The sequence below is a fragment of the Thermobia domestica genome, chromosome 11, assembly GCF_964235325.1.
Source record: "Thermobia domestica chromosome 11, izTheDome1.hap1.1, whole genome shotgun sequence".
In the NCBI taxonomy this organism is placed as follows: Eukaryota; Metazoa; Arthropoda; class Insecta; order Zygentoma; family Lepismatidae; genus Thermobia; species Thermobia domestica.
The window spans coordinates 230,901,063-230,920,192 of record NC_137464.1 but is presented as its reverse complement, the minus strand read 5'-3'; the positions used below and the strand labels follow the sequence as shown (position 1 = coordinate 230,920,192).

The 19,130-nt window shown below is 35.7% G+C and overlaps 2 protein-coding genes across 2 annotated transcripts in view; one reads left to right on the top strand and one right to left on the bottom strand.

Moving 5' to 3' along the window:
- The window catches only part of LOC145664804 (uncharacterized), an 82,546-nt gene that overhangs the window by 48,465 nt on the left and 14,951 nt on the right, over window positions 1-19,130 (top strand). The window contains exon 5 of the mRNA XM_081731766.1: window positions 9,990-10,113. Within this exon, the coding sequence (XP_081587892.1) occupies window positions 9,990-10,113 (124 nt within the window). The remainder of the gene's footprint in view (window positions 1-9,989; window positions 10,114-19,130) is intronic.
- Window positions 6,073-19,130, bottom strand: part of LOC145664805 (proteasome subunit beta type-3-like) — a 107,434-nt gene continuing 94,376 nt past the window's right edge. The window contains exon 5 of the mRNA XM_081731767.1: window positions 6,073-6,206. Coding sequence (XP_081587893.1) covers window positions 6,143-6,206 — 64 coding nt within the window. The 3' untranslated portion in view covers window positions 6,073-6,142. The remainder of the gene's footprint in view (window positions 6,207-19,130) is intronic.

The window sequence follows — 19,130 nt, the reverse complement described above, 5'->3', positions numbered from 1 at the left end:
AAAGTGAAATCATTCTTTGTACTGTTATTCCAACCGGTGATTGATAACCATCCAGCATCCGAACTCTGTTCTCTAGGATCGACCACACATATGAATTAGCCAAGAGGAAAAAAAAAATCAGACTTATAAACTCAATATAAATTTATGTATCGTATCAATAAGAATTTCAACTTCCTGGAAGAAAGATGTCGTATTTAGGCTCATCCTGCTATTTTTGTTTCACTCCTAGAGCCGATTTAAACCATTAGTAGCGGTCCTTCATGACCTAGGTTATTTACCTTAACACATCTATTAAAACATGTCACATATATTACAGATGTTAATATGACAAAGGATATCACTGAAATTACCTAAATTAAATCTATCATGCATCAACACGCTCACTCACTCAGGACAGTGTATATATGTTTAAAGGAAAATCAACTAGCTACAAGGGTACAAATAGTTTATTACATTCATAGTGAAAAGAAAAGACAAAACAAATAATTATGAAGAAAATATTAAAAGCACAAATTCTTGGTTATATATTAATAGAGTACATAGTGTTATATTTTAGTAAATTTTTGTATATTCAATCATATTGACAAATGGAAAGAAAAGAAAAAAAATATAATTACATGTATCATATCTTAGGCATGCTAAAGCAAAATTATGATTTGCGACATACGCAAAGGAGACACTTATTTCACTTTTTTAAAAAAAAATGGACAAAGAGGAAAGAAAAGAAAAAAAACTTTTTAGGTGTATTAGAACTTATATGAGTCTCTACCTCACATTGAGCAATAAAATATTAATAATTTTGAGCGTTCAAATCACAAATCACGCACTAGTCGTAGTGTCCAAAACGTTTCGCTCCATTTAGCTTAGTTTGTGTTTATATATATATATATATATATATATATATATATATATATATATATATATATATATATATATATATATATATATATATATATATATATATATATATAAATAGTGGTTTACAAAACCATTCATCGACTATATTTGGTTTGTAGCTCTTAACAGTTTATATCTGCAATCGCACACTGCTACGTTTATACCCATCTAGGGATTTCGAAAAAATCACTTTCACCAGAGGATGTTTCTCCTCTTAGACAGTCCATTTCCAAACTTATTAATTGGATAGTTTTAAGTTATTTATTCAACACTGGGACACGTCATGAGACCTTTCCTTTAGATCACTTTTGTATATATGTATACATGGTTCGGATTTAAAAAAAAGAAAAACAATCTTCCACAGGTGTACGGAGTATGATGGTTCAAATTGAGGATAGAAAAAAAACTGGTCAAGTCATAGGATACATATGCAGGTGAGAAGGATTCAAGGTGCACTTTCCACAATGGTTTTAGGTTAGTAGTTCAGGGATAATATTCGTTATGATGTGGGTTACGTTTAGACCTGCCGTTACTTTTCAATACATGCCATTACATAATTACAGAGGTTATCATTTACATTTATTCAGAAGAAAAGGAAAATTACTTGAGTGCACGGCGGTATTCTTGACAAAATCTACATTCTTAAATTCGTCGGAAAACTCACTGGTAAACTATAGCAACCAATACACGTTTAGGGGGACAGACAGGAGCGCTCTTACATATATTTATAATACATTTAATATCATACTTTCACTTTAAAATCATATTCACATACTAATTACATATACATTTCGACGTATTCATTTCTCTCTCTATATATATATATATATTTATAATAAATGCGCACACATTTAAATTAATCACCCCAACAATAAATTTTTTGAAAAGGTTGCAACATTGTCCAAGAAAACAAATGACTTCCAACATTACATTTGAAAAGAATTGAATTTTTTATCTGATACCGCGCGTCTATAAATTTTAGCTTTTATATAATCAATTCGTGCTTAAATAATGAAAAAAAAACTTTGTGAGGCAGGCACGTAACACAGAACATTCCTAAAGATATAAATAGATAAACCAAAATACAATTTCTGGGCCCAGATCAACTACAAGGTAATCGAAAAACAAAACAGAAAGGAAAGTGACTAATGGATTAAAAAAAACTTAAGAGGGACGACGGTGAAAGCCTCGTAATTGAAGTGTCGTCAAATACGAAGTCTTTGTTCATTTCGGCGATAGGTCAAAATGTGATGGAGGACCCAATCATTATCTACTCTATCCATGAATCGTGTCTTGCAACGTCTCAGCTGGTAATTTCAGATCAGAGTTGTACGTTAAATAAATCGTAAGCGACAAGTTCAAAATCGGGGGGGGGGGAGGTTGAAATTAAAAAAAAAATCTCGAAGTAAGAAGGAAGAGACAAGGGAGAGAAAGCGGCGCCAACGAAAGGAGAAAGATTAAAGTACTACTCACTACACAGAAGAGTGATCGAATTTAAATATATAACAACTCATAGCCAAAAATATTCACATATGCCGAAAGAGGGTAGTTTACTTAAATACGTAAACTAGGAGGGAGACCCTGCTGCCAAGGATGCAAGTTCTGTGTCCATCAGATCCCAATCCCACAAGAATTTGTTTGTAAGATTGAAATCCGAGCCCCGTATCCGGCCCAGACCAGCAGGATAAAAGGAGAGAGGGAAGGGACCAGGTAACTGCGTCCCCAATTTTGAAATCTCTAAGTAAGAAAAAAAAATATTCGACCCCTTAGAAGAACTAAGAAGGTTCAAGGACAGTAATGAAACTAGAGTAAAAGTATTAGCTAAGATATCCCTAACTAGTGATTTGCCAAAATAAAAAAATAAATAAACTGAATTTTGGATCGGTGATTTCTATGGCCAAACCTCATCGATAGCTCCCCTTCGCAGAATGCGCTAAATTCTGAGGCATCGATTAATTTCCATCTCTATCTAGTTAAAAAACTGAGAAAAGAAAACGAAAATATTCAAGGGGGGAGAGGTCGATGCCCGGGTACGGTACAATAAATTTCAATAACTAATTGTTTTCATTCCGAAACCCTGTCAGAACTGTCGCCTCCATGAACATTGTAAGCTAGCCCGAGTAGGTAACGTGAAGAAAAGAAAAAAAATCTCACAGAGCAGGATATTCTATTTTCAAAACCGACCAGAAAATATAATTCACTACAGCCCTGTGGTATAACTACTACTGTCTTTCCATGAATTTATTATTCAATATGTCTAGTCAGCGATTATATGATGCTACCCATGCTATCAGATGGTATTACTATGGTTGATTATTACTATAACGAATTAAACTACAAAGTATTACCATAGTCCGACTATATATCGTCCTCCGGTCCGCGTGATATTATGGTGCAGGGGTCAGAACCCGAGATGTTTGTAGCTACACGTATCTATTCAATATCTATATATCAACACGCGGCGAAGTATTCACTGGGCTACTATACATTTAACTATATGGGTGTCCTATCTTCTATATTCATTTACTACAATATTCATATACTTTCATATTCATATTCGTATTAATATTCATATTATATTCATATCATCATTCTTTTCATTTATTACGACGCTATATTTTACAAACACCCTGTCTCCTCTATCTACGCCCAGCTCATATACACATTTCATCATAACACTTTAAAATCTATAATCACTACAAACATTTCCCATTCCGATCACCGCACGACAACCTCACTCGAACTCAAGACTCTTTCACCACACACACAATACTATGTAATACCTGGTAGCTTTATTAAAAAAAAAGTCCTACGTATGTTCACTGAGAATAGAATTATCTGCGATAATATTTAATGTTTATGAAATTCTGCAGCAACAATGAAATTCTGCAGCCACTAAGAAAAATGAACATTCAATATAATTTCAAAGCGAAGAGCTAGCATCATATCGCCCGACTTCTGTTAAAAAATTACGTATAGTTTATTTACTTAAATATTTCGATTTCTAGACTAAGCAGAATGTTGAAATTTTCAGGATATATTAATTTTGGGTCACTTGACCTAACTGTACATCCATATAGGCTGTGAATTATACCTTCTAGGTTTTATTTCGAAAAGAAAGGTCAATTTCACGGAAACTAAATCACTAAGAATATCGACATGCGAATGGCGGTTAGTACTGACTTTTGACACTAGGGCTAGCGACGATATAATCAACCCTTGAACAACTGAATGTGACCTTGTACACGGAATTATTGTACTACATTACGTTCACTTTTAAATATTGTGTATGAGTTCACTTAATGACGGAATAATAAACAATTTATCGCATAGTAAATACTACACTGTCCATATTTAATTATCTCACACACTCTTTCATCGCTTAACTACCACTACCACTGATACTACATTACAAATATACACATACTACTCAAACTACAAGACACATCATGCCAATACACACCAATCATCACTATCATTAATACATGTTATACTAATAAATATACACAGAAAACATTCATATTTTACCATTTTAAATCGGCTCGAAAGGAAAAGGAAAGAAAGAAACAAGGCCAACTGGCCCTTGTATTTACTGAATCACATTCTTAAGAGTTTAATCAATGCCCCGAGGGGACGTATCGAAGTATTAGCTAACAATAGGACCCCTGCCCTGAAGGGGCAGGAACCCGGAACAAACTACATGTTCAACTCATCCCGCTGGAAGCCGTACTCCCAATTTGGGAGTATGATAGGAGCCCTTACTGTAAATTTACACGTGCATTGTGATTACTATACTAACTACAACAAAATTAAATGCCGACATGTATGTTAAAAAAAAAAAGAAATCACTCGCTACCTACATAAACAAATCTATATATGGACAGGTCTTGTAACCCTCAATTAGCCGGAAATTTGGAAGGTGAAAAATATCAGGGGAAAACACTGATCTTCAGAACCGGTTTTAGGAAAAGGAAAACGCAAATCACACTACTTCGGAATCCTGTCCATAGCGATCCGCAGATGAAATCATGGCGTCACTATATTGCACTTCCTATTTCAGCTTTTTAGTTCAGTTTTTACTATGGAATTTAATAGTTCATGACTCCTCAAGACTTCCAGTGATTTTAGATGTTAATAAAATCCAAATGTTACCTTGTTTGCAGCTTTTCTAGCTCCCTTTTCGACTTTTTGATCGAGAAGATCCGAATCTAGTGTCTTCAGTAACACTTCCCGGCATGGAATGGAAATAATTGCGCCCTAATATCATAGCGTGGGTTTATCATCCAATCAAAACAAAGCATTTTTGGCGGTGGGGCTTTGAAACAAATAAAATTTGGTAAAATCTGGATTAAACTAGTTTTTAGAGGGACCTAGGTATCTAAAGAGAGGTGAAGGGTGGTCCTGAAAATTCTGTCGAATTTTAGATTGGTTATTTAATCTGAAGAGTTCCGTCCAATAGTGGATCTATATTTTCAGATAGCACTGACACCGTAAGAATTGTAATAATCCATTTACATATCCATAAACAAGACTTATAACTAATTTAATATATAAATAAAGATATTGATTCCCAAAACTATAATCCGTAATGAATTTTTTACAGTTTTCCATGTTAATTTGAAATAGAATAACGAACAATATTATGAATTATATGAACAGCCAGAAATTTTTTGTTAAACGTCAAGTACAGTCGGTGCAAAAAATTTCGGGCACCCTCCTATTAAAAACATAATCTCATTAGACTGTAATGGCATATTACAATTAACCTTCTAAACTACTGTAATTCCCAATGAATGTCAAAGCAACTTTCTGATTACCTCAACTCTTTAATGCACCTGTATATCTCTGGGTAATTAACATACACTTTACAACCACTTCGGTTCAGAGATAACTAAACTTCAACTAACTTTGAAAATTATACAAAAAACTCAGCCATCTAAGGCTCACATCCAATCTACAAATAACTTCAGCCACTTATGGCTCCATTCCAACCTAAACACATTTACACATTGTTTATATTACATAATTACACTAGTTACGCCCTTCATTTGTTTTCACAATTTCTTAACACCTTGTCCGATTATTCAATAGCAAACATCTTGCCCAACTACTTGACAACCTAACCTAACAGCTTCCTTGTACTTTTTTAATATGCCTAGCAAGGGCTGATTACGATATGTTGTATTCTCTTGCTACTTCTCGTATACTCTTCTTTTCCTCTGTTGCTATCTTTACGGCTTGTAGATTATAACTTTTTTGCTGTTTGTGTGTGGTCTGGATTTATCTTCTTCCACTTTTGGGGCATTTCTCTGAAACACAAATGTGGAAAAGTACTAAATAAACACAGTGTTAACCAAGCAGAAACAGGAATTATAATAAAGCTACCTATTATTTTCATAATTATGAGTAGGGAGTTCATCATTTCCCAATCTTCCCTGTACATCCATTATTTACTACTAACAGCATAGCGTTACGAACGCTGCTACTACAATGATACAAAAATTCCGTAAATATACTTTCAATACCTAATTTTCTTCTCTTATATTAAATTCTCTACTACCTCTTTATACTATTCAGTATTCTTATAATATACATTTCACATAATAGTTACCTGCGATTAAGGAAAATGTGCCTTTGCTTCTAAAATCTTGTGTACGTCAAGAAGCTGGCAGATATTTCACTATGGGTTTTAAGTGTTACCAGCACATCTCTTGCTAGCAGCCACTATGACACAACATATATCACCAGAGAGATATTATCACTGTCCCAGATCTCACACTATTCCCTTATAAATTTTATTTTTGAGTTGCATAGAAATGATGAAATATAGGAGATTGAAATTTGGTAGGATAACAGATAGAGATCCCAAGTTTTGTAAGATATTAAAGCGACATTAAGGGTATCAACGCTTAATCAATTACGTGCTCAAATGTCAAAATGCTAGTTTTTATTATAGAAGTTGAATAATAAATTCTGGTATAGCATGCAACTTTTCGAAATATCGATCTTTAACTACAGAAATTAGCATATTTATATAACTTCCGTTACGAAACAATGTAGTAATGAGGAATTTATGGTACTATCACCTTTAAACTCTAGCAGATCACCCGTGACTTTTGTTGAAACAGCAAGTTCCCACAGAAAATCAATTCAAAAGAACAAAGTGCATTTCTAGTACAGCTTAAGGCCCTATCCAAGATTAGCCTAAGTCTAGTAATTAGGTTACTAATATCGAAACAGGTCAAAGGTCATACAGCTCGTCCTTTTTTCAAGTACTGAAAAGTATCAACAAACTAGAGTGGTAGAACAATAAATTGATTATGAAGATTGAATTAAAAAATAAAATTTCCATTAGCTGAGTTGAAAACTGTGATCCCTGACCTCTACCACATCGTCCGTTACATTTGTTGGAATAATACAAAACTCAACAGGCCATTGTATAAAAATAGTTCAATCGAGTAACATGTAATTTCACGTACAGATGAAGGACCTATCCATGATAAGTTTAAGCCTACGAATAACACCAAGAGGTCAAAAATAGCGAGGTTAATGTGCTCTGTTTCAAGTAACGACAAATACCAAGATATTCGATTGATAGAACAATAAATTATGTATGAATATTGAACTAACAGGTAACACTTTCCGCTACACAAATTGACAAATTCTCACCCCTGACCTCTAGCAAGTCGTTAGTCACTAACAGCAAATTACACTAAAACCATCAGCTTACTATATAAAATAATTCAATCAATAAAGCTACAACTCAACATACGATTAAACACTTTCCAGAATTGAAGTTGATTAAATATTTCGAAGGAGAAGTCAGAATAATGCAGTTGGTTTATGGGAGGTTTATAACGAAAAATATTTGTAAGTATTTAACACGTAATTTGTGAAGAACAAATGTCATATTATTACATATCTTCGAATTTTCTCAGATTTTCTCAGAAACTTATGTATATATAAAGAGTAGGAACGTTATTATTTTTGTGAGAAATAGCCTCGAATCAACACTTTATTGATGAATCTTGAAGCAGAAAGTATTTGATCTTCAATCTTGAAGCACCATTTTGTTGTTCCATATTTAAAAATTAGTCATAACAATGTAATAAAGTTACACGAAAAACTATTATACAACAGTTCTGTAAATTAATATAATATTCTTAATAAAGGAAATCAGATACAGTACCTTTTAAATGTTACCACAGTTCGTTTAAAACAAAGTACGGATGGAGTACCTAAAGTTTTGTTTATTAAATGACAAACCATTTTAGTTTTTGGACCAGAAAAGATGCGTTGAAGGGAAAAATTGCAAAGGCAAGGGCTCTAAATATAGTTGAGCTTTAGTAACGTTTTTCGCCATTTAACATTATATCGATATTCGCTGTACTTCTTTTTCAGTGTTTCTTTTATCCTAACGTTTGAACTCTATCTAATTCTTTAAGGGTACGTAAAGACTGAGAAGCCAAAATGCCTTTTGGAGACTCACGTAAAGAAACCATGAATCTGTACCTTACTTTTAAAGTTATGTTAATATATTTTCAACAGTTATTTAATAATCTATTTCAAAACGATTACGAAACGTTAGTTACGAAAACGTATTTGGAAGTGACTATGAGTATATTAGTCCTTGCCAATATTGAAGTCACTAACAGCATACTACAATCGAAGGAATGAAATCAATTCCTGACTTTTATTCATATTATTTACTTTGTGTTCATTGTCCTCGTTTAAATTTATATATATATATAAAGGTAACAAAGAAAGTTCTATCGCTTTTGTGGAGGTCTGGGTTCAATTGGCTCACACCATGAGTTAAATGCGAATGGAGATAAGGCGAAGGTCAGTTGTTGGTTTGGATATATCCAACATACTACCTGGTTGTGGCAGTTCAGTTACACCGTGAACTTTCGTAAGGACAAAGTGAACATGGGACCTAAACAGAGCGACATAGCTGCGTATATGCTGTACGAGTTCAAACTGAGATCAAACGCCGCTGCATATGGATGGAAGATATGCTAGGCCTTTGGTGAGGGTGTCATGACTACGGGGACGGTGCAGCGGTGGTTTAACTCTGGAATATGCACAACGTGCCGGAAGACCAACACGTGTACAAAATGAAAATCTTCATGCAGCAATTGAGGCGAAATGTGGCCAGACATGTGAGAAACTGGGACTACAATTCAGTGAGAGTGCAGAAACCATTTGGCAGCATCTCCATCAACTTAAGAAGCACTACAAATTTGGTCGATAGTTCACACATGATTTGACTCCATTGCAGAAGGCAACGCGAGCAGGCACGTGTGTTTCTTTGCTGTCTCGTCTGAGGAAAGAGCAATTTCTGGACAGGGCGTTGACATGTGATGAGAAGTGGGGTCCTTACGAAACTCCACGGCGCGTCATCATTTGTTAGCATTCCATGAACCGGTCCCAAAACAGCTGAAACCAGCACTACACCAAAAGAAGGTCTTCCTGTGTGTTTGGTGGACTGCTCGTGGCATCGTGCATCAGGAACTGCTACCAGTTAGTTAGAGCATCAATGGATCTGTGTACTGTCAGCAGTTGAGCCGTGTTCAAGAAAAACTCAAAACTCTGGAGCCAGCACTTCTGAATCGCAAAGGGGTCCTCTTGTTACAGGACAACGGTAAGCCCCACGTGGCTAGGATGCCCTGGGACACCATTCTACGCCTCAGAAGGGAAATACTATTGCATCCGCCATACTCCTCAGACATTGCATCATCCCATTAACACCTGTTCTATTACGCCAGTTCAAATGCATAGTAGAGATGCAAAATGCACTTGATACCTTCTTCACTTTACGGCCCACCAAGTTCAACCGCGATGAAATTCATTGCCTTCCAGAACGTTGGCAGAAGGTCGTCGATGCTGATGGGGACTATTTTTAATCTTCCAAGTACGTCTTAGGTAACATGTCGCTGTTCGTAGATGGTGTGTGAAAAAGCGACAGAACTTTCTTGGTTACCTTTATATTATAATAATACGTACTAGCAATAAAAATGTCTTATCACGTTAACTTTAGTTTGTTTACAGTAGTGTTCATTCTGTTTATACAAATACATGTATTTTTGTAGAGATTATGAGCGGCCCGTCTACTAAGCAGTGCGTCAGTTCTACTTTGCAATCGCTGGAACATTGTTTTCAGATCCTGAGTGACAAGAAGCAGAAGAATGAGACTAAGCCATTTCCCATATGCAGGTAACGACTCAGTATATACTGTGTTGGAAAGTGTCGGGGGGGAGGGAAAAATAGAAACAAAAAAACTTAGCAAATCACTACTTTTTTAAAAAAAAATAAAATAAAAAGACTCTCAACAAAACCATAGTACGATAGTTTAGTTTTGGGGCTTGAAATGAAGTACCTACTTGAACAACCCAAGAACAATTGATTTATTTTACTTTAGAGATAAGAATAGTTTACTTTTTTTTTTAAAGGAGAAGCGTATGGCTACTTTTTAAAATCATGGTTTAAAATAAAGCATGTTAAATTGGCCATGGCTTTGATATAATTTCAGTTCATAAATTGACTACTTGAATTATTTGTGGATTTTCAAGGAATTCTTTGAGTATCTTACACAAAATAAAGGATGGTCAGACAAGGGCATCGATTTCTCTGTAAATTTTGAGGGGGGACATATATATATGAGGATTTTAAGACAAATTGCATTCAAAGTATGCCAAATATTGTATATTCATAAATACAATGCGGATGCCCATATGAGCTTTGGGGGAGGACCTGGGCCCCCTAGGATCGGCGCCCTTGTGGTCAGATATCGACAGGTTTCAAAAAATTTTGCGCAACATCTGTCCGGAAACACTATAGTGAGACTTTCTTTTCTTCGATCAGTCAGAATGCACGGGGGCATATTCTCTGTGTATGACAGTTGGTTGGAGATGTTAGGTGAAGAGGTGAAGATCACTTGGGAAGTGGACAGATGTTTGAACGTAGCATAACGTTATAAATTTAGTGTCAGGCAGCGTTACACGATTAAGGTTTGTGTTAATCTTTATAGCTTTTTAACCGAGGCTGTTGCGAAAAGCCTACGGAAAGACTTTATCGCAAGTTTAAATGCTTTCCTAACATAAAACGGTCAAAGAAGGAGAAGATCATTGAAAATCAACAATACACAGAGGGCTTATCAATGTCTCACAGCCTCAAATAAGAAAATCGAAGAAGAAATCGATACATATCGTCTTACCTGACCCTAAATGTGTTGTTCGTAAGGAGTTCGTACCACCCGGCCAAGTGGTCAGCGTTGCATTTTTACGTGAAGGACAAAGTCGCGAGAGTCTGCATGGATATTAAAAACGCATGACTTCTTTTGGTTTTCCTTGTGAAATCTAATCTCGAGAGAACATCATTTTGGACTGTTGAAAACGAGCAAGCTGCGGTGACTAGTATTTAGGAAGATATTTCCCTTCAAGTCTTGTCTTCTATAGCCTCAGTGCTGAACAGGACACTAAACTCTAATTCATCTAATTAACTCACCAACGAAGCAATCAACAATGGTAAATCGAATAATTATTCTGCATTAGCGCAGAGCAGCAAGTGTATCGTAAGCAGGATCTAGTAGCAACAAAAGAATGCAATGCTGCTTTCCTTTACTGGCGTTTCGTCATCAGGTCAAGGAGTACCGTTTCTAGATTCTGTGGATGCAGTTCGTGCAGTAGATATAACTCCTAGAATACACCGTCATGCATGCTTTTGAAAATATTACTTGAACAACGATGTTTCTCGATACTGTTTTTAACCAAGTACCCTGTTCCTAAGCCATGTTCGTTTAATCTCCTGTACAGAAGCGTAAACGTTATTGACAAGTTATTACTTCTGTTTAATCTAACTTCTTCAAGCGTTAATGTATGTACAATAAATATCCTACTTTCCTCAGTATATGATATCCTTCAGCGTTGTATCCGCTATTCCAAAAAGGATTACCGCATTAATTATCAGTGTTTTGAGTTGAAAATTCTCCAAGTTCAATTTCGTGTTTCTTTGAAACATAAACTAAAGATACCAGCTTCGAGCCTACAAGAAAACTTTCGCAATCGGGAAGAATTGTCCAGATGTATTTTTCTTATTTTCTGTCTAATAAGGTACGTTGAAATGTTAGGAAATAGTAACATTCATTGAAATATGTAACGATATCATATTTCGAAACTATGTATACATGTGAGCACATGCTGATTTTGTCATTTACATTTAAATATATAAAAATAACATTTCTAATGAAAAGAAAGATAGTAAAGTCTCGCATCCGCAGTAGAATGAAAAAATGAAGGACAAAAAGCAACAGATATGAATGCCAATCTTAGAAATTAAGATATATTTGCTTAGAATGAGCTCGGCAGGGATATGTGTGTTAGCTAAATAATAAATCACAAGACTGCTAATCATAAGGTCGTGAGTTCGATAACCATTTGGGTCAAACTTTTTGGTATGCAATTATAACCACCCAGGTGTCGCGTCGCTGTTCGGGCGGCAATTTATTTATAACAAATTCAATTTGAGGTCTCTGTTCGGGTGGACATTTATTTGTAACCAACCTTGTATCGGGTCGCTATTCGTGGTTCGTTGTCCTACCAATAAGTAGGGGCCTATTCTCCTAACACCTAAACTTACCTGAGTAGGACGTTGAAGGACCTCTCCAAGAAGGGATTACAAATTATTTCCAAATCGCTTGTCGGTCTGTGATGAGATGAGCATTAGGCGCCGAGAGGTTCGGATGTCTCGTCTCGAAAACCTCACGGACGATCAGACGGTCATCCAGACCATAACGCACACAAATATCATTCACACACACAACGAAAACAAACTGGATTGAAAAAAACTAACGGAAAGAAATGATCACAACACTTAACACAGAATATGTATAATAATCTTCATTACTAAAATCACGTTTTGCCTTTTTAATGCACTGTAGCCCTTTAATACTTTGATTTATATATAGCATATTATGTCTGAAATTTCATTATAAATGCTTTTCTCACACCATTGACGCACTTGGGGAATTAGCACTGGGGGAAAAGTTGCCGGGATAATCCCACGTAGAAATCTAGTTGCTGCGCCAAAATTCTGAACCGTTAAGATAAGTCTCCAGCAAATTAAAAAAAGTCTCCAAAGTAGAATGCTAATGTTGGAAGGCGCGTTTATAACTTACATGTACGCACAAGGTATGTGAACCTGGGACTAGCCGTAAGAAAACGTCCTTCGCCGGCTAATAGCTTGTGCCCCTTAACACCAACTTATACTTGATTCCCGACGCAACATGCGTGGTGGCTGCACACAATTCCGGAGTCAAACTCCTTGAGCACCAAGATTCGAGATACGAGCTGCAATGGTTGACTGAAGAGTGTTGGCAGTTTATTCTGAAAACCACTCAGTTAAATCATCTGTATGCACATGCAAACAGAATACGGAAAATAATTTATGTTAATTTTAGTCCACTGGCCACGATGCACGAGACATTGCGATAACTCGGGCGTGAGAAAGTACAGATAAGGAACCGGAAAAGCAATGTGACTGGCGTCACTCTGGTCACTTGAACATATGGTCAGCTAGTATTTCCGTAAATGATTAAAAAAACACTTAATTCAGTTCCAAATAACTGCAGAATATATACGAACATATTAATAAGTCAGGGAGAAACACTGAAAAAGTTCGTCGGTCACTGAAATGTTCTCACCAAAAAGCAATGTTTTAAATATATGTATGAGAAAACAATGAGAGACTTCTTCGTCCAGTTGCGTGGGAAGGAAGCAATTCCCACCGAAGAAAGAACTTATTTGCGTCGCAGAATAAAGTACAAATCGAAGAAAATGATCACTGTCTTTGTGAAATATACAGAGCGTCCACAAAAAATACTGCTATAACCTGGTGTCGGTTATACAATCATATATTCCTCAGTGTATGAATTCAAAAAGCCCGCCGATTTTGTTACATCAAATTATGAGCTTTATTTTCTTCAAAACAGACTAACAAAATTCATAAACATGTTCATCACACATTCCGATTTCAGGTATGGTGAATGACATCGAACATAAAACTCCTCCACTGCGCTGGCATGCAATTACTTTGTTCGTGAAATTCGCTATGACTTCCTGATTAACAGCAACACTGTCACGAATCACCGCAATGTTTGGCTTAGAACGAGCACTACGACGACGCCCTCACTGTTCAATCCGTTTCAACGAACTTTTTCGTAAGTCTGCAAACTGTTGATTCATACTGTGCCTCATTTCGCCGCGATAAAAAGTTTTCACAATTAGCACACTTTGCGCTATAGTAAATTGCTCCATGGCTAAACACAGAGTGAAGAAATGTGAGAAATTCAAACTAAGATGACAGTCGGAATGTTTGTGTGTAGAGCAACAATATAAAACAATGTCGGCAACCGAGAAACAAAAATTTTCCAGACGATCCAAAAGTGGCGCGTTTTCTGAATAACCCCATATATTACTGGAATAGGGTGTACATGCTTCTCAGGACTCACATTCTAAAATTATCATCTCTCTGCTTTTTGTTCTTAAGGAGATGTCTACCCATCATCACAGGCTTCAGAATCTCCATAAGGCAACATGTAATATTTAATTCATAAATATCTTACAAACTACTGCACCTAGAAACTTGCAATTTTCTATACGAATGCCAAAGAGCAATACAAAGGAGATGGTTGTCTCAATTTTAAACTTAATTATTTAGATTAATTGTAATAATTATTTCCGTAATGACGGAATCACTATTTCAGGTAAAGGATCAAAAGACCACTTTCATACTTCATAAATTACTACGAGTGACATTCTTTGAAGAACACATGCTGGGGAGAAATGCATTGTGCTAATTTGAGGAGCAAAACTCGTGTCTACCACCTCCATTTTCATAATCATAATCATTTATGCCTTGAGCAGCCTTCCTTCCCACCCCTATCCCCACTTCCATACTGAGTTCCTATGACTTTACGACGGCAACTATAGAACAAAGATAATGACCTCTGAAACCACTGTATCGAACATATATTTCCGATTGCTTTTCAACATCTTCTGTTGCTTCAAGCGGACGGATTCTCCGAACAGCTTTCACCTCTGCTACTGACAACTGTAGTACTACACAACCAAAGACAGTCTAAATGTTTCTTATTTGCCTATTTGTTTTGTTGTCTGGATGGATAGGTATCTTTTCGTTTTATATTATTCATCACAGAAAACCACAGTATGAAGTTTCTGCGGTTAGAACGAATTAATTGTATGCAGGGGTGGCAAAAACCAAGTTTTCTTTTTTTAATAACTAGTTTGGTTTACCAAAGCTGCTTTTACGTGCATGTCTGTCCGTGTGTGACAGAAAAAAAAAACTAACTAAAGAACCACTTCCTGGATCATCATCAAATTTGATCAAAATATAGAGTCAAGAGTCAGGAATTGAGTTTGTTATTAAAACCATGTACTCAAACCGGAAGTGGTTTAAAGAAACAATTCCGGTTTGATCATTAATCACCATAAATCGAAAACAGTAATATGTAGTGAGATCCGTTTTTGTGCTTCGTAAGAACATATTTAATCTCTATTATTATCTCTCTACTAAAACCGAAAATGATTTAAATTAACTATCATTTCTGGTTTCAATAAATATTGATCTACGTAGAGGAAAAACGGTAAAAAAAGAAAATAGATGAAAGCGCTTTCCTCCAATCGAGTAGCTCTCAAGTGTCTCAAGTCTACCTTTCATCTTCTCTTGTGATCTTTAATTGAAACCTGAAGTCGTAGAAATTAACCATTTCCGATTTCAATAGTGATCTTCATGGAATAGGAATGATAAAAGCAAGAAGCGGTTCTTTATTTTCTATTCAGCATTCTAAAAATAACTACCATCTTCAATCTTGAGTCTCTATTCAAACCAAAAGAGATGGAAATCAACCACTTCCGATTTTAACGGTGATAGCTATAGAATAAAAACTGTAATAGACAGCAAAAGCGGTTTTCTGCAATCAATTAGGCGTCACAAGAATCTGTTTCGTCTCTAGTCTAGTCTTTCTACTAAAACTTGAAGTGGTAGAAATCTACTACAATTTCCAGTTTCAATATTAATTGTGAAAATATCGTACCACAGAGACCAAACTCCTTTTCGTGGTGTACACGTGGCACTGCTACTTGTTTTTGAACCACTTTCTTTACCTTATGGATAATCGTGGCCTCTATTTTTTAAACCATAAAATAAGTCAAACTCGATGTCGTACGTAAACTAGTTGCCAGTAGAGCACAAATTATTTACTAGTCTCCCCATTCAGCACTGTTCAAGATTGCCTAAGCCAAACCGAGTAGCGCGTCTGAACAAAGGATTGTGAGTTATGGAAACATATATAAAATTATTTGCATGAAGTTAAATCTACTTTAGATTTGTAATAAGGGATAAGAAATTGTAAACACCTGAGATATTATTTGGTTCATACAGTTACAATTAAAAAATAGATAAGAGCCTAAGATAGATTGGGTTAGAGCTAAGTTAGGATAAACTGGAAGTATATAACCTTCAATTATGCTATTCTATGACAACCAATTATATTACATAATCTTCAATAAAATTCGTAAGCGCTTACACATTTTTGTAATGAAAGTCTTGATTCTGAGCGAAAAGAGCTAGTTGACCTTTGACCTCGAGTTGGACCGGTTTGCGGTTATTAATATTTATTTAACAAAGTTGTCTGGGTCATGATTTTTAGAAAATCGAAACTTATTTCCAAGAGTAAACTACACCGTGGATTCTTTGTAGGACAAATGAGTTACAATATACTGTCAGGTTACAAACAGAATGGCCTGGGTCTTTTTTTATCGTCAGAAAAGAACTCAGCCCAAGACTGAAATACTTCTCTTTTTTTTTTCTAAAAACTTTAACAAAGTATAGGGTTGTAAATACAATATTGATGTATGAAACAAACAAAATCCGTTGGAGACGTTTCCGAGAAAATCTTTTCCCCCCTAATTTTCACCCTTCAGGAAACTACTCTTATTTTTAGAAGTAGAAGAAAATGCAAGCGCTTTCCTGGAGAATCCTGGAAAACTGACACACTTCCTATATCCACTAGAACCTAGGTTGAAAATAATCACTTATCCAACATTTCGCTCTCTAGTTATTTATTTTTTGCACCATTACAACCAACTTTCTGCGGACTATATCACAAATAACGCATTTGCGCACCAAGATTGGTCTATAGGCTTTTTCACGTTTACGTGTGAGGATTTAGTTTCCAAAGTTATTTCCTAACAACATGTGTATATACTACACTTACTTACTTTCGAGTAACAAGAACTAGAAATGTTCGAAGCCCTAGTTCTACTTATATTTATGACCATAGTCTGAAACATAAAATCGCCCACGTAGTCTAAATTACTGCGTCCGTCCTTTATTAGCTTGGTTGGCTTTGTGGGTTTAGAGTTTAGTTTCCCTTTCTGCACCAGTGTTGTAAGAGATTGGTGATTACAAAGCCTTCAGTGGGATCCGTATTCCTAGTAACGCATTGAAATTTCAAGGCTCTTCCACGGGTATCGAACTCGAAATCCGTGCTCCAAAATGAGCAAGCTAGGCACTTTACCAACGGGAAGAGCTGCTGTATTTTTGAAATGTTACTTACGTATGTTTATTCACAGGCAATTTGGTTCATGGGTTTCAGTCCATCGTTTCTGTTGAATAGATCTTGAAGTAAAGTTGATTTTTCATTACTTCCTGCAAATTTGAATAATGTTGCCAGGAAGTGGAAGTAACTACCCGCTACGAATTTCAAATCCCAGTCACTAGAGGGAATTATGTATTTTGTATTCATATAAATGTCTCATACAAACTTAGTACTGCAAAGGAACGCTAAATTTCAGCCATGATCTGTATCGAACTGTTGATCCTATTATCCACAGTATATTTTTTACAGTTAAGGCAGTGCTACTATAAAGGTGAAACCAACTAATGCAGCAGCAGAAAATCGTAAGAAGCAAAGGGTTCAAATTGTCGTGTTCTTTCTTTCTGGCGTTTACAAGAAAATCTACCTGCTCTGCAGAAACGAAGGAAACAAATAGGACGAGGGTGGCAACCCGGGCCAATCTACCACACCCATTGGAAAAGGACTTGAGAGGGGGAGGGAAATCCTTGCCTGTCAGCAGCACATCTGTTCGTGAAGACCAAATTGGAGCAGATACATTCAACCACTATGTAATATGTAGTCCACTACAATGTTACCAAAAAATGTTCATTACTCGCGATCTACGTCATTAAGCGTGAAATTGAAACAACTATTTAATTTCTATTGATTTTCTCAATTCATATGGAAGATTTTAAGTTATTACGTACCATATTTCGTTAGATATTCATGAAGTAAAATTTACATGTTATCTTATGGAGACTGAGAAACCGGTGGTAAAAGGTATAAGATCCCCTTAAGATCATTCATTGTATTCCCGCTTCGGAGATCCAGCCGGGATACTATTTTATCCTTCAGAATACTATACTACAGAGTAATCTTAATCTAAAAAGTAGTTTTATTCGCAGTATGCTAACCGTTAAGGACACTGAGTATGCTTGGAATTAGCTTTAAACTGTTGTACTAAACATTTTAGTTTTTGCTAACTTGACTTTAGAAGAACTGCTTCTCTCTTCTTTAGAATGTTCTTCGTCTGATTACCAAGTTTTAGCGAATTCGACATGAGTGGCCATTTTCGTAGTAATTCACCGCCGTGTTTACATAAAGGTGGTGTCTATCGGGGAGAATATGAAGTGAGAGAGAAAAATAACACCCTTAGAAAATTTTACTGTATAGACATATATATATAACACACTCGTTACATTGATTAACTCATTCAGTACATTATGATAAGAAACTTCTCCTCATCGTTAGCTCAGATTGAGTTAGTGATGACCTTGAACCTACTTCAGAATTCAGCCTTACAAAATTCAATAAAAGTTTACCATTTTTCTTTTGCTTGTGTATATTTATAAGTGAAAGGAGATAATGAAATACAATTTACCACAATCATAGATAATGCTATTCTACAACAGAAAATATGAACCTGAAGAATGTTCAGTGTTGCCATCCATAGAAAATTACAGTGTTATCAGAATAACAAAGCCCCTAAAATCGAAGTTAATGTAGCGACTAGGGAACGATTTCAACCGCATTTGTTTACGTATCATGTTGTTTTGGTTTCCTGTGAACTACTCTTTAAATAATAAACAAAATAGCT